The 14,863-nt window shown below is 42.4% G+C and overlaps 7 protein-coding genes across 7 annotated transcripts; 2 read left to right on the top strand and 5 right to left on the bottom strand.

The window, feature by feature from the left end:
• Nucleotides 1–742: 742 nt before the first annotated feature.
• On the bottom strand, nt 743–4,180 carry PUMCH_003863 (uncharacterized protein; the record flags this gene model as incomplete). Its single annotated transcript, XM_063022819.1, has 1 exon — nt 743–4,180. The coding sequence occupies one exon, from the start codon at nt 4,178–4,180 to the stop codon at nt 743–745; it is 3,438 nt and encodes a 1,145-aa protein (XP_062878889.1).
• Nucleotides 4,181–5,215: 1,035 nt separating this feature from the next.
• Nucleotides 5,216–5,803, top strand: PUMCH_003862 (uncharacterized protein; the record flags this gene model as incomplete). Its single annotated transcript, XM_063022818.1, has 1 exon — nt 5,216–5,803. The coding sequence occupies one exon, from the start codon at nt 5,216–5,218 to the stop codon at nt 5,801–5,803; it is 588 nt and encodes a 195-aa protein (XP_062878888.1).
• Nucleotides 5,804–6,092: 289 nt separating this feature from the next.
• Nucleotides 6,093–7,376, bottom strand: PUMCH_003861 (uncharacterized protein; the record flags this gene model as incomplete). The annotated part of the gene is made up of 1 exon (XM_063022817.1): nt 6,093–7,376. The coding sequence occupies one exon, from the start codon at nt 7,374–7,376 to the stop codon at nt 6,093–6,095; it is 1,284 nt and encodes a 427-aa protein (XP_062878887.1).
• A 1,293-nt stretch (nt 7,377–8,669) lies between these two features.
• PUMCH_003860 (uncharacterized protein) lies at nt 8,670–9,794 on the top strand (the record flags this gene model as incomplete). The annotated part of the gene is made up of 1 exon (XM_063022816.1): nt 8,670–9,794. The coding sequence occupies one exon, from the start codon at nt 8,670–8,672 to the stop codon at nt 9,792–9,794; it is 1,125 nt and encodes a 374-aa protein (XP_062878886.1).
• Nucleotides 9,795–9,993: 199 nt separating this feature from the next.
• PUMCH_003859 (uncharacterized protein) lies at nt 9,994–10,545 on the bottom strand (the record flags this gene model as incomplete). The annotated part of the gene is made up of 1 exon (XM_063022815.1): nt 9,994–10,545. The coding sequence occupies one exon, from the start codon at nt 10,543–10,545 to the stop codon at nt 9,994–9,996; it is 552 nt and encodes a 183-aa protein (XP_062878885.1).
• A 463-nt stretch (nt 10,546–11,008) lies between these two features.
• Nucleotides 11,009–11,440, bottom strand: PUMCH_003858 (uncharacterized protein; the record flags this gene model as incomplete). The annotated part of the gene is made up of 1 exon (XM_063022814.1): nt 11,009–11,440. One exon carries the CDS (start codon nt 11,438–11,440, stop codon nt 11,009–11,011), a length of 432 nt encoding a protein of 143 aa, XP_062878884.1.
• Nucleotides 11,441–11,879: 439 nt separating this feature from the next.
• PUMCH_003857 (uncharacterized protein) lies at nt 11,880–13,967 on the bottom strand (the record flags this gene model as incomplete). The annotated part of the gene is made up of 1 exon (XM_063022813.1): nt 11,880–13,967. The coding sequence occupies one exon, from the start codon at nt 13,965–13,967 to the stop codon at nt 11,880–11,882; it is 2,088 nt and encodes a 695-aa protein (XP_062878883.1).
• Between the last annotated feature and the right edge of the window lie 896 nt (nt 13,968–14,863).

The raw sequence follows: 14,863 nt of genomic DNA, 5'->3' as shown, positions 1-14,863 counted from the left end.
GATCTATCCAACTATCAGAATAGCTTAGGTTTGAGTAGAAATCTATTCGTGTGAAGCGTTGATCTCTCTGTGACATCTGAGCAACTAAGAGACTATCTTAACTGATTTTCTAAATCAATTCGTCTCTTGCACAATATTTCTACGTCCGTTCATCCTTGAATCTCTTGTATTCTCCGCCCTCCACGAAAACTTCTAGCGTGCTAGCACGCACGCAAATTCCCCTTGATTTAAAGAATCATCTCTCAATATGAGGTTCAACTGTCCTCTTCATGAGTGGAACCTTCTCTTCGTGTAATACATCAACAATTTCTTGAATAACCCTCTGGTATCTAAGTGAATCTTGTTGGGATGAACGAAAAGTTGCAATGCACATTAGGTTGTCTCTGATCATTCCAAGTTCTCTCCGTTACACCCTTCTGGGTGGTTGCAGAAGAATTACATTCGTATATGGATGTGAAACAGTTACATACAGGTCTGTGTTTCATACTGGATAGTCAACAAACGAAATAATCATAATTAAAATTTCTGGATTGAATCGACCGGTTCTCTATTCTGCGCCTTTGCATGGACGTTATCTTTACTACTTCAATTGTAGGCCTCAATTGATGGATGTTTGAGACATTGAGGTGAATAAGCCTTGACGAGGCAGTTCCTCCGTAATCCACAGAGTTCGAGTGAATTTCACCTCATGAATGATACATTTCAAGATAATACTTCAATAAATTTATCTATGACTGCGATATTAAACTAACTGGTAAACCATTGACTGTTCGATTTCCTTCACATGCTCTTGTAATGGAGTAACCTTCAATTCAACTTTGTAGTTCATGTCTTGAACTTGCAAATGCGGGAGGTCAAGCGTAGGTTGCAGCCCATGACGTGTATAAGATCCAGAGTAAGATATGCGGTGTTCACTAAATGGTAGCACGGGAAAAGGTGCTTGCTTGAGTGGAATCATATTCTCGTTGGTTTCGAAAGTCCAGTCTGTGCCTCTTAAAGCAGCTCTATCCGTCAAGAAATTTGTTGCAAAGGTGAGTATTCTTGGGGTGGGGTTTTCAAGAATATACTCAAATTGCATTGAGTTATCGCCAAAACTGCGAACATTAAGCGTGACTCGAGGCTCTTGCACAGGAACTATGAACTCTAGCTCTTGGCTTGTCAACGAGTATATCTTGTCAATGCCTGCTCTTTTCCACGAAATTGAGCAATTGACAAAAACTGGTGTTTTGCTTTGTGTAATGTGTGTTTTTGATCGCACACTATACAATTGAGTAAAATACTCATTCTCCCGATTGATGGGACCGTCTGGTTTGATGACCAATTCAGTGTTCTTTGTCTTGACCTGAAATTCAGCAGATACAATTTCGATCCCTCCTGTATTCAATAAATTATGGTCGTCTTGAAGAGAAATTTTAGCCAACCAAAGCCTTGCAGGTTGAGGCATAGAATAATCATCGGCTCCAAGGCTCAAGATGAAAGGATTGGGCATGAGATTGAGCGAATCCAGACGCTGCGCCATCAATTGTAAGTCGGTTCCGAATGGCTCGGTCAACACGATCAAATGAGTGTAGCCGAGCTCAAATGTAGATACAAGATCAGACTGTTCCGTTATTGTTAATCTCAATCTAAATTCAGCCTTCAATGTTCCAACTGGCTTCGCTTGCAGACTGGGTGACCGTTTTATGCTAACGTGTAATATATTTTGTGTAAGTTGGTCCTGAGAATAGGCGAATTTCAACAAATCCAAAGGCTTATCATCTTTGAGAGAGTCCCAATTATGCTGAACATAAAAATCTGCAGACTCAAGGTCATCCTCGTACACAGCAGATTTAACTTCCACGACTAGTTCCTTGAAGGCAATATCAGAAGCAAGAAGCTTAGAACGTGAAAACTCCACAGGAATGCTGAGCTTTTCCTCCATTATTATACTGTCAGAGATTTGCTTGAAGTTTGCAGATAAATCTGGCTTGTATGGTTTGACCATTATTTTAGTACTTGGCCTTCCTCGAAGGAGCAAAGCTTTTGATTTGAGACCATCTGTTGCTTGCTCATAAATGAATGAAGAGAACAGTGTTTTGAATTCAGAGAAGGTGTGCGTTTCAGAATGCTCACAAATAATTTCAACGTCGTCTTGACTGAAGTTTAACCTCAACGATATATCTATTTTCGAAATACCGTACCAACCAGATACTTTGGGAACTCTGTCATACTGCAAGATGACCAGATCCAGTCTTAAACCAGAAGAATTGAAGCATGATATACCAGCCGGAAGAATTTGTAATTTGTCACCTTGAGTACCACTTGAACTAAGAGAAAAGTCCAGACCATCCTCGTAGTATACCTTCAATGACAAATTGTCAAAATTATTGAATTGAAATCCACCCAACTTTTGAAGTTTGAACCATTTTTGGGGGGCGACCTTTATTTGATTGACCACTGTGCTAAGAACGAATGTTTCTTCTTGTTCTGCGAAAAGAAGAGCGTCAACTTCAAAGATTGGCGAAAGTTTAGGCGAAACAATTGTCTTTCCCAGCAATTTTGTCAAATCAGCACTGATCACTGTACCGGGATCTTTAATCGCTATTTGAATAATTGAGGATGCGAAATTTTCACTATCGTGAATTTTTTGTAAGTTGTTTAGGCGTTGCTTCTCAATCAGCAAAGACAAATCAGAAGAAAGGTGTTTCGAGGCTAGTGCCGTCGAATAGGCGCTCTCGGCTTCCAAAGCTTTGTCCATTCGGGACAACTCATCTGCGAGTTGCCAATTGAGGTATGCTTCGAAATGCTCCAAACCACCCTGCTTCTGTGATAGAATTCTTGATGCTGTTTTGAGTAAGCTCACCTTGTAATTTTGGATGCTTACATTTGTTTGATCTATGTCAAGACACCGAGCTGCTTTCGCGTAGAGAAGCGATGGGGAAGTGACAATATTGCAACTGTTTGCATCATGGAATGACATTCCACCAAAGTAAAGTGAACCCTTTGCGTTGGGTGTTTTGACAACTGATGAATAGAGATCGTCGAGGATGCTTCTGGGTACTTGACTCAAGAGTTCAGCGAGCCAGTGGTATTGCCTAGCGAGCCAAACATTATAATCAAAATCTTGACCTGCAAGCTCTGCAATATTCCGAACATGCGCGTCATGCTTTCTGAGGGCTGCGATAGGCTCTTCGATAGAGAAATAGCCTCGCACTAAGTGCAAAACCAAAACATCAAGAAGAGTCCTCCATTGTGTATGTAGAGCCTTGTCATGTGAAGATACATCCGGACTTGTAAACACTGGTCTGAATTCAGCTATCAAAGATAAAAGCTCGGCATATGTGCTTTCTATTATTGAGAGGGATCCTTCCACATTATGGGGATGCATAAGTTGTGCTAGTATACACTGTTTTGCTTTATTGCGAACTTCTAGGAATCTTGGGTCGACTGAGATTCGAGTGTCCACCAGCCCTGGATCAGGAAGAGTATAGTATTTCTTACTGCGCTGTTCTATTCTATGCTCTATGGCAGTATAGAAATCGGTGCAAATTGACTTCAATGTTGAAAGAATGGTAGTGGCAAGAATCTCGCAATCTCTTTCGAATACAGGTGTGACGGAGCTCATGGAGTCGAGGCTAATGTGGAATAAACCCAGAGAACGAGGTAGACCAGATATTTGACGCAACTGCGAGATTCTATTGATGATCAGAGCGTCGTCTGTATCCGACACAACTATTGCAATAAATTTGACATCAAATGTCTGATAATTCTCGCGTCTCATTGTCAATTGAAGGCCCAAAGCCTCGTCATCGACTGCAGATTCCGGGAGATGGTAAGAGCAGATGACAGCAGCTGGGAGGTGACGTGTATACTTTGCAAACCACTTGTTGGATAGAATGCCGTTGGGAAACAAGTCTGATTCGATATTGAATGGCGATATGATCGAGTGTTTCGTCAAATCGCGAGCTTTGTTCTTATATGAAGCTACTGAGGCTAGGATGGTCTTCTCTGAAGCCTCGAAATGGAAACAATACTTCGATTTCAGAAGACGGTTCTTGATTATAACGTCGTCCCATACCTTTCCTGTCACGTTTGCATCTTCAAGATGCCTTTTGAAGGACTCGAGTTTATGCAGCGGATCAATTGTGACCGCTACTAGCGGTGCCAATTGTTGTGTGAAGTCTGGATCGAAGAACTCCATGGTTCTGTAATATTAGATGATTAGTACTCAATTGAGCTACTTGAGTAGAATTTAGTTAAATCTATTTGCTTTTGAGAGTTCTGGATTGTAGACGAATCCTTTGACACCTTAAATGAGGACTTTCAAAATGTCTATCCTATTCTCTGGCTGTTTTTTAGCGTTAAAATATTGGATGTGGAGTATGTATGGAGGGCAAGATAGGCAGGCATTAAAGAAATTATGAGTCTCTGATAGAAGAGTTCAGAAATTGATAGTTTGAAATTTTGAGAATGAAATTCTAATTGTATTAGAATTGTTTTTTGTTCTAATCGTTCAGATTCAATTCTGTTGAGTTTTTGTTCTCACAGGTTATTTCGAAGATGGTGTAAATATTGGCATTTTCCAGTGAAAATTGAGGGAATCCTTTCTCTTGAAAATAACAAATTATGTGCTGAGTGATCATGCTTGGATTATCAAAGAATAGTCGCCGGCCAATACTTGAAATTTTATTCAAATTTGATTTAGAGTCACTACAATTCTACAATTTAGGTTGGCACACTTGATTGCAGAATTGCTGACCAAGACTAGAGAAACTATTGTACTACTAAAACACAATAATTCTGTGAAAGTTGGAGAATAACTCCAACGAGCGCCATTCTCTAATTCTAGTAGCAAGTCCCACTACTGGCTCGAAGTGGCTATAAGAAACCTATCAAGAAAAAGCTCACAACTCCAGAAACAAATTCAAAAAAAGTACAGACAATAAATTGTGCACAAAATAGACAGAACTAGTTTTTCGACAGATTTATTCAGTCACTTTCATCATTTGGCTGAGGTTCAAGTCAATAGCCTGCACTCTCACTATCTAGTCTATCTAAGAACAACCCATCTCCTTGACTAATCATTGATCTCTCCGGCTTTGATACACAAAGATACAAACAAAATCAATTCAGAAGACCAGTATAGCTTGCTTAAAAACATTCATCTGTTTCAAGTGTCCGACAAGCCTTTTCTGACCAATTATCAGCGTTTTCCTCTCCTGAAACAAGTTAAAACATGTCAGATCCTATCAACGCAAATCCAACGATTATTGACGTGTCGGCTTTGCCTACTCGTCTAAGTAACACCGAAGAGAAAAGCTCTCGCCAGCAACTCCTAGACCGCATTCTCGCTCTTTCTCTCTCTTCCTCAGACCCAGAACTTCCACTGCTCACAGACGAATCTAGCGAAGACGAGGATGACGAGCTTGAGGATACGATTGATGCACAAGAGGTTTTTGATCTAATTTCATCCATTTCAGACCCAGAACATCCATTGACGTTGGCACAGTTAGCCGTGGTCAACCTACCTGATATCACCGTGACTCACGGAAATAATAAAAACGAGCTATCCGAGATCCTTATCAAAATCACCCCAACTATTACACACTGCTCTCTAGCCACGCTTATTGGCTTGGGAATCCGTGTCCGTCTCGAGCGTTCGCTTCCTCCACGTTTCAGATTCCGTATATTGATCAAGGAGGGGACTCATCAGTCCGAGAATCAAGTCAACAAGCAACTTAATGATAAAGAGCGTGTTGCAGCTGCATGTGAGAATGATCAACTTCTATCTGTCGTTCTGCAAATGCTCTCTACCTGTAAGTAGGCAGCACCGAACCAAGTTCTCGTTTTATCCCAAGTATGAGTCGATATATTGTTATCGAAGAGTAGCCTGGAAAGCTACTCTCAAGCAGAGGCAACACAAAACCCGGGGAAAGAAGCTACAGTTTTGTACTCTTCAAATCGGATCTACTTTACGTGTTGTCAATTGGCACAAAACTTAATAACTTACACCTAAGCACTATCCCACAATACCATTGAAATATCATTATCATTGTTTCTTATCACTTAAATACGTATGTAATACAATCTATAAAGGAATATCTGAAGAAATTCTACCGACTTGCCTCCACCACTTTTGCGTGTCCATAATCAATAAGCATGCGACAAACATCAACAAGAATCATCTTGAAAATGAACCCCTTGACGAACTCCAACAACTTGATCATGCTGGCCAGAATGCCTGGACGTTTAAGGTATACTAGGAGCGATTTGACTGACTCGCGAATGTTTCTTATTTGAACATAGTAGGCATGCTTCTGCTTCTGATTCTCAATGTATCTTTCCAAAAGGACAGCCTTATCTAGCTCATATCCGGAGTGGTCAGAGATGGTAGATTCAGGGCGCACAGATGGAGCTCCGGAGGTACCACCATTTGAGGCTGTGGTTGATGAACTCATTATCAGTGCTTGCAGCTCACGACGTCTCTTCATTCTACTATACAACTTGGATTTTGAGAAGATATTAGTCATCGGCGGTCTCGTTGGAGACTGGAATGCAGACTCGGGCGATAGAGGAGACAGTAGCGAGGAAGGACTAGTCTGAGAAATTGTCTCGAAATAGGCTGGACCAGGAGAAAGAGAGATATGGCCCAAAAAAGAATGTTTTCTCTTGACTTTCGGGAGTTCGCGCTGGAAGCTAGGCATTCTGCTTACTAGTGTGGAGTTACGCGAGAGCGGAGTAAGGGGTTCCTGATAGGATGATGGGCGGGATGTCTGAGAGTTCTGCTTTGACAAGGGGGATTGAAGATCCTCCTGTGTCGTGGTGATCTGTTGCAAGGGACTTCTTGGAGGTGCAGAGGGAGTTGCAGGAGCAGTCACATCATCCATCAGACAATACTGCTGAGCTATTAGTTCCATCAGCTGTAGCTTTTTGTCATCTACGAGCAAAAGTTCCTCATTTGCCAAGACCCCCAAATACGCCTGTAGTACAGTGTTTGCTTCCTGGAGAAGGGCCACTTTGTGCATAGCATCTGGGATACTGACCTCATAACTTAGCCATAGGTCATGTGGAAGGAACACCAGAGGCAAGATTTCAAACGCAGCTCTGGAATTGGTGACGGCTTGAGAGTTCCGCGCAACGATCTGTGAGTCCTTGCTCAAATTGAGGATCTTCTGCATAAACATAGTCATGAACGAATAGCGTCCACTCTCGAGCGAGAGCTGGAGCGCCAGTATTTCGAACTCGAGTGATCGTGCCTCATCTGAGATTGTATCTGAGCCCATTATGGGATCGGCCAGATCTGGCGACAGCCGACACGAAATCCCCTCGAATGAGTTGTCAAAGGTACCGCTGAGCGACCGGGCTAGCGGGTCTAGAGTGATTGGTGACGCGTCCATTACAAAGAAATGTGTGTGTGTGTGTAATTGTTGGAGTCGTTATCGTTCAAAAGTCGCCAGTTTAAGGGATGGGTTTTCTGGTTCTATAATAGGAATGTCGGGTTGACAGAAAATGCTCACTCGTCGGAATAACGGCTCGCGTAAGTATTAGTGCTGCAATAGGCCTTGAGAGGGAAAAGAAAAAGTAGTTTGTGTGGAATAGATCGGGCAAAGATGAATTGCGTGTGAGATCAGAGATGTAAACAGTTGTGGGTCTATAGAATAGGTAACTGTGCATGCATGTAATGGACTGTCAGGAACAGGAAGTTACAACGGGCGACTTTGGGAAAAGAATCAAAAAAAAAGGAGACTGATATTTCAATAAACGAATCACGTAACTGTGTTACATATTGGAGCTGTTAATGTTTATGCTAGAGTTCCGTTGTGACACTCATGCATAATTCGCCGGGACGGGCAAAATAGACTATTGACAACGGTTATGTGAATCAGATGCCGTTGCAGGTTTCATCTCGCAGAATCTGCACCCTCGAGAAAAATACGAGAATCGAAAGAGCGTACCTGAGACAAGGTACCTAAGACTATCTCGATTCTAGCTTCTATAGATCAACGCTCATCTACTGACATCGTAAGCGATGGAAGCTTGCAAGGAAGAATGCAACTCAATTGAGATGAATATATGAAATTCAAAAAGAGAGGGAGCTTGATACTTCCAATTTGTTTGTGCCATGAATTTTGTGGCAGACACTTTCTGATCTATGTCGATATTGCAAGATCTCGATGGGAATCGCAAGATGATGGTTGGTAATGAATGCTTCAACCCACATAACGTGGTGAATCGTTTTAGCCAAATAAGAGTGGAACTTTTTGCGAGCGTTGCCCTTCAATTGATAGTCTGTTTTAATAGAAGGCTTCACCCAGTTAGAGTCTATTCAAACCCATTTTTGAGCATACTGAAGTTAGTTCAAAGAAGGAAGAAAAATTGACAGTAATATATTTACAACAAGAGACTTTTATTGGAGAGCGAAGATGTCGAAAACTTTTCCTATTTTCATTCATGCTTATCTGTGCCCCACTGTTGGTACTCCACATTGCTCACCAATCCTTTGCTTGTATGATAACCAGCAAGAACAATCTATAACCAGCAAGAACAATCCCAGCGATACACATCGCTGACTTAATTACAAAGACCACCTTCTAAGCTGATTCAAATTTCCAATTCCTAAAAGCCTATCGTAACTTAAACAAAAAAACTCTCCGTTGGCTAATAATCTTGAACAACAGAACTCCATTATAATGTTCCGCAGCGGCAAGAAACCCAAGTTCAGCTTCAATCTTACTATCAATGACTTGTCAAATATTCCTCACACATCGGGTTACTGCTACTTGAAAATCCAAATAACTGACGGAAGTCTGGCCGGACTTATGGCTAGTATATCACACTTTCGACCATTTTCTCTGGAAGTTGACGATTCAGACAATTCCGAGACATCCAAGACCTCTGATTCTAACAGTCTGTCTTCAAGAAGCTCCAGGACAATCTCCCTTCGTACGTCCAACTTTCGGATACACAACTTTAAATGTCACTTCAACCTTGATGTGGCTTGCAACTTACGATTTCCATACAAACGCAAAGACAATATGATTGGTGATAAATATCTTACAATCAAAGTATATTACGCCGCCGAAAAGAGCTCCAAGCTTGAACATCCAGTGCAGTTGGGTTCCGTGAAGCTTAATTTGGCCGAGTATTTGAACTTCGATGAGTCTGTCACTGCAAAGTATCTTCTTCAAGAGTCAAAAATCAACTCAATTTTGAGTCTTACCACAAAGCTTAAAGAGTTACCTTCGGACTTTGAATTTAAAACAGAGCTCAAAATCGATGAGTCAAAGCTGAGCCAGGCAAACTCCAGCAGTATGCTGATGGCCTCGAAACAAACCGATTCCAATACTCGTCTGTTCAATGTTCCACAGTTTCAGAGAAAGAAGGTCTTTGGAGGGCTTGATGGAGTTATGAGTACCCCAACCAATGTCAGTGGAAGGGATGTACCAACTCAAGACGACTCACACGCCAAGGAGCAGGCTCTGCAGCAGTCATCAGAAGAATTGCGCCGACAGGATCTAGGGTCTCACTCGCTCGAGAATGTTATGGTAGATCCAATCATTGGCAACTTGTACAGAAGAGTCCTCGAAAGTACATGGGATCCTGATTTGCATGCTCTTCTCAAATTGACGCCCGAGAAGGTTGTGCATGACTTATTTCTGACAAGCGAGTACAATGAGGACATGGAGAAAAATCTAGAGTTCTATCGCTCTTTGACTGCAGATTATGATGATGAATCTAGCCAAAATAAAACTGGCCTCCTTCTGGAATCCAAGGTTCGCGAGAACTTCAAGAGCTGGTCTGTTTCGTGGGCATAATTTATGTTAGATCATTCTCAATTGTTCGGAAGCCTGTGTGTTTTGTCGGCCATTTGCTGGGCAAGGCTCTCATTTGAAAGATGTTTTAATCGATAGAACAATCAACAAATACAATTCATTCGCCAAGACAATTCTTTTTCCTTTTATGTGTTTTTCGTGCCTTTGCTCCTAAACCAGAAGAGTCTCTAGCTGAATATACCTAACACTCTCGTGCTTGCGAATCGGCTTTTCGCTGGCCATTGACACGATATGGTTTTTTCACAGGAGTAGCATTTTCATCATTCACAATTATGGGGTTTGACAACGATGCTTTCACCACCAGCCTTGCGAGATTTCGCCGGTCATAATCGGCCAACTCTTGGAGCTCCACCAAAAGAAGCGATAATTTGGTGTCAATTGATTTTCGACTGATATTACCAGATGCATAGCCCTCGCTATTGGCACAAGTGATACTATTCCTCAACAGAGATGGATTGTGCGGAAGAGAATTGCAGTGACTGCAACAGGCATAGCCTTTTCTTTGGCATTCGGTGTGGTAGCACAACGTCCCACGGACATCTAGCTGGCCTCTATACTGACCGTACTTCACAGTTCGAGATTGCTTCTCTTTTTGGGTTTTGGAACGCAAAAGTTTCTTGCAGAGTTCTGAAAAATAGGTACGATCAACCCATTGATGAGCCTCGATACCCCCATTGGAAGACATTTGAGGATCAGAAAGCGAATTATTTTTCAATTTGTTGGAGTATCTCATTTGGTTGAATATTTGTCGTAGTTTGTTATTCAATAGAAGAAATATACTACCGAATATTTGGTATGCTTAGTAGAAAAAAAATTACAGAAACCGCACGAGTATAAATGAGCTTAAAGCACAAAGAGAATCCTGACAAAATCATTATTCAGTTAAATTCAACGGGATTTGGATTTGATGCTTTAGCCCTTCTCATTAAACATGATGTACTATCCTTTATTCGAATTTCCACTACATAAAACTCATGTTTTCAAGGCTCACTGAGGTGAAACCATGAACAAAAATTTTAAATGCTCTACATATCATCTAACTCAACAATACGCTTCGTTTGACTTGTTCCAGGAGCACCAAGAAAGACCCGCCTCCCACCATCCCGCCGCTAGCATCCACTGGCTCTATTATACAAAATATTTATACATATGATATGATTGGGCACCACTGCGTCGAGAGGCTCTGAAAGATGCATCTAGGCAAAGTTGCGTTTGCCGCTGTTGTTGTTGTTGTTGTTATTGTTGTTCGCATTGTTGTGACTGTTGTTGTGACTACTGTTGCTGTTTCTGCCTCCAGTCCTATTTTCACGTCCGTAGTCATTGTTGTTTCTCTTTTGGAAGTTGCCAGGTCCCCTGCGGCCCTTGGTTCTGTTTCTCTGCTCGATGCTAAGCATATTCTGTTCCTTTGCTTGTTCCATGACCGTATCGGGCAAACGAAGGAATTTGATATGGTTTCCACGAACATAAATCTCCTCCAACTTGTTGAACTTCTCTCCGTTGTTGTAGTTATAGATGACGTCGGTGAGTGTAAGGTTCATCCATGAATCACAGTTACTCAACTTTCCAAACACAGTTTCTCCATTTTTCAACTCCACAAGAATCTCCTGATTCTTGATGCTTGTTAGCATATATAAGGGCAACTAAAAGTTAGTGTGAAGATAGCATAGGGCGACATATGAAGACACATACCATTTTGGATGTTGAATAGTGGTGGCAGAGATGAATCTGGGGTTAGTTTGGTGGTGGGGGCACGTCCGTACTTTCAAATAAATGAGAAGTTAGATTTTCAAGAAAGACACGCAGAAATAATAAAAAATTAATTCGAGAATTAAGGTATACATTTGTATTTCTCTCACTATATCAGTAGTTTCTATTTCCCATAGCCAAGTTTTCACGTGGTGACTGATGACAGAAGGTTGGAACAACCAGAAGAAAAAATTGAGCCTTCAAGGTTTTGACTATTAGATTCTTTGGAATAATTGATATGCATACAGTTGTCGCTACTTCAACTCTTGTTTGATACTTCTACTTTTACATTAAAACATATTAACTTCTAAAACGGAACACTTAATCCTGAGGTGGGGCGGAGGCACCTCTCAAGGTCAATGGATAGTGGTTGTCTTCATCATCTTCATCGTTATCGCCCAATTTGAAGCCGGCATAGTCGTCTGACTCCAAACCTTGTGCAGCGTCTTGCAAAGAGCCCAAGTCACCTGGAGTCATCAAACCGATCTTGTCACGAGGGGAGCCTGGAACAGAAAGCGGCCTCGTCAACTTCAAGTTCAGAGAGTTGTTAAATGGATTAGCACCGTTCTTGAATTTGTCTGGGTAGGCTCTCTTCAAAGACAATTGACGAGCCTTGATGTATTCCAATCCCATACGCTTCCAGTCCAACAAGTCTGAAAGTCTCTCAGTTCTGTTTCTTTGGTTGATTCTTTGTCTACGAGTTTTTTGAGTGAAGTCAAACATGTAGTCAACCAATTGGTTAATGGACTCGTCGACGGACTTCTCTCTACGGTCAACAATGTAGATACCGTAGTCACTCGTGTTCTCAATCAAGTCTTCCATGTAACAACCGAAACCGGACAAGTTAGTAGTGATAGATGGGACACCCATGACGGTACACTCAGCTGGAGTGTAACCCCATGGCTCGTAGTAAGATGGGAAGACACCCAAGTGACAACCACGAACGAATTCCTCGTAATCCAATGACAAGATTGGGTTGTTGGCGTTCAAGAACTCTGGGTGGAAGATAATCTTCACACGGTCCTCTGGACGGTTGAACAACTGCACACGACGGATCTGGTTCAAAACTGGATCAGTTGCGTCCTCAGTCATGTTGTGGGTGACAATTGGTGGCAAACCATCTCTCTTCAATGCGAAAATTCTTCTCTTCAACAACACACGGTCAGCTGGCTTGATCAACTCATCAATAGATGGGACTTCGTCACCACCAGCATGTGCAACATTGTGAGTATTAGGGAAACGAGCACAGTGCTCGAACAAACGTTCACCAATCTTTTTTTGAACCTCGGAAATAGTGCCCTCCAATTGCTTGACAACGGCTTGACCCTTAAGAGTCTCGACAGTGTAAGAGTTGATCTTACCAGGCATAATGATGAATGCCACAACAGTCATCTTGGAACCAGCCTCCTTCAAACGATGGTTCAAACGGGCCAAAGACTCAATGAAGAAATCAGCACCCTTATTACGGAACTCGTATCTACCAGCTATGAAGAAATACAAGGTATTCTCCAAGTCGAAATCGTAGTTACCGTAGAAGTGACCTTTAACGAACTCGTTGATCTTCTCCTTTTTCATGGCATGCAAATTTTGGAATTCGTGAACAGCGGAGAATTTGACAACGTTCAAACCGTTTGGCAAGACACCGTCAGGCTTACGCTTCAACAAATGCTCAGATTCGTATGCGGTGATATGAGAGACGGTCGTGAAAACATCAGCAGTATGGGTTGCAGACCGCTCGATACAATAACGATGGTAAATACCTCTTTTACCTGCTTCAGCGTCCACATCGAAATTTTTTAAGTTATTATAGAAATCAGTAGAACCGGCACACAAGTAACGACCAAGCAAAGTGGCATGGGTGGTGAAAATGGTGGTGACATCGATCTTACGCTTTCTGCAAAGAGGCAAGGCGACACCAGCCAACCATTCGTGACAGTGACAAATGACGGCTCTTTCTCTGTCATGGTAAACCAATTCGCCCAAAAACCAGGCTACAAGGTAACCCAAGAGAATGGCTTCGTTAGTCTCGCTGTCGTGGTCAGGGGTAGGGATTCCGGCAATGTTCCACAAGTCCGATTTCCACTCGTTAAGCATGTGGTCAGCAGAGTGGATGTCAAACAATAAAACACGAGGAGCACCCTCGATCAACCAACGACCGTACAACCAACGAACACCACGCTCGCTCATGGAGGCCAAAGCCTTCTCAACCATCGGGTCACTCAATGGGATCTCCTCGACCTCGATTTGGGCACTCTCATAGTGGAGAGGACCGAGAAGGGTGTAACGTTCTCTGTACTCAGCGACGGTAATTGGAGCCTTGGACTTGAGGACAGAGTAGATACCTCCGACTTTGTGGGCGACTTCAGTAGCGACCTCGAAGAGAAGGTGGTTTTGGATGTCTCTGGTCATTTCGAATTTTAGTATGGGGATAAAGAACGAAACTACAAAATAGAGAGGGTGGGGAAAAAAAGGGTTTCCGCTGTAAAATTGGGGTCAATTGGAACAGTGAAGAAGGAGAGGTCGTGAGAGATCAGACAATAATCCAAGTCAATTGGTACCGATACTCAATGAGAAAAGAGATTGAGAGGTAAAAAGAGAGTTCACCGATTCAGTACTCTGCTAGAAGTTGTGAGTAGAAACAAGTCAGTGAATAGCCGCTATCAATCACACGGAGTGTAAGTTGAGAGATAGTTCAGAGACCTAGAGTAGAGATGCAAAGATGCGAGCTTGAAGACTCGGGGATTTCGAGTTTTCTGGGATTTCCGTAGAAAAAAGAGTGAGGGAAAGAATGGGAAAAGATCCAACGAAATGTGGGGGAATCGACGTATTTATATGTCTGATATAGGGCCGGTTGGCCCATGACCAGCACCCTGCAGGCAGCGGCTCATTTAGACTACCCGCTGCGGAGATTGGGCTTTTCTTGAGCCAATTGAAGAAAGTAAGAGTTGAAACGATCGTGGAAATTTCGAGTCAGTGATTGATTTATCGCCAGCTTATTTCGTGTTTCAGTGGCTTGTCATTTGGTATTGATTAATGTGGGAGTGCATGCTTATCTTATCGGACGGTTATCTGCAGCCCCTATCGAGGACGTCAACTGATGCAGCCACTGTTCATTGGACCACCACCACCAAATCGGAGAGCTGTATAAACAATTCGTGGGTCCCAACACCATTGCATTGTGTGATGTAATTTTTCTTTCAGAAATTTCCAAATTGTTTCCAAGAAGCACTCATAACCGCGCGGGGCACCATAGGCCGGTTCGTGGAGGCGGGGGGAAGTGGGGAACAACGGGAAGTGAAAAATTG

The sequence above is a fragment of the Australozyma saopauloensis genome, chromosome 4, assembly GCF_035610405.1.
Source record: "Australozyma saopauloensis chromosome 4, complete sequence".
In the NCBI taxonomy this organism is placed as follows: domain Eukaryota; kingdom Fungi; phylum Ascomycota; class Pichiomycetes; order Serinales; family Metschnikowiaceae; genus Australozyma; species Australozyma saopauloensis.
This window is presented reverse-complemented; position numbering and strand designations above follow the sequence as displayed.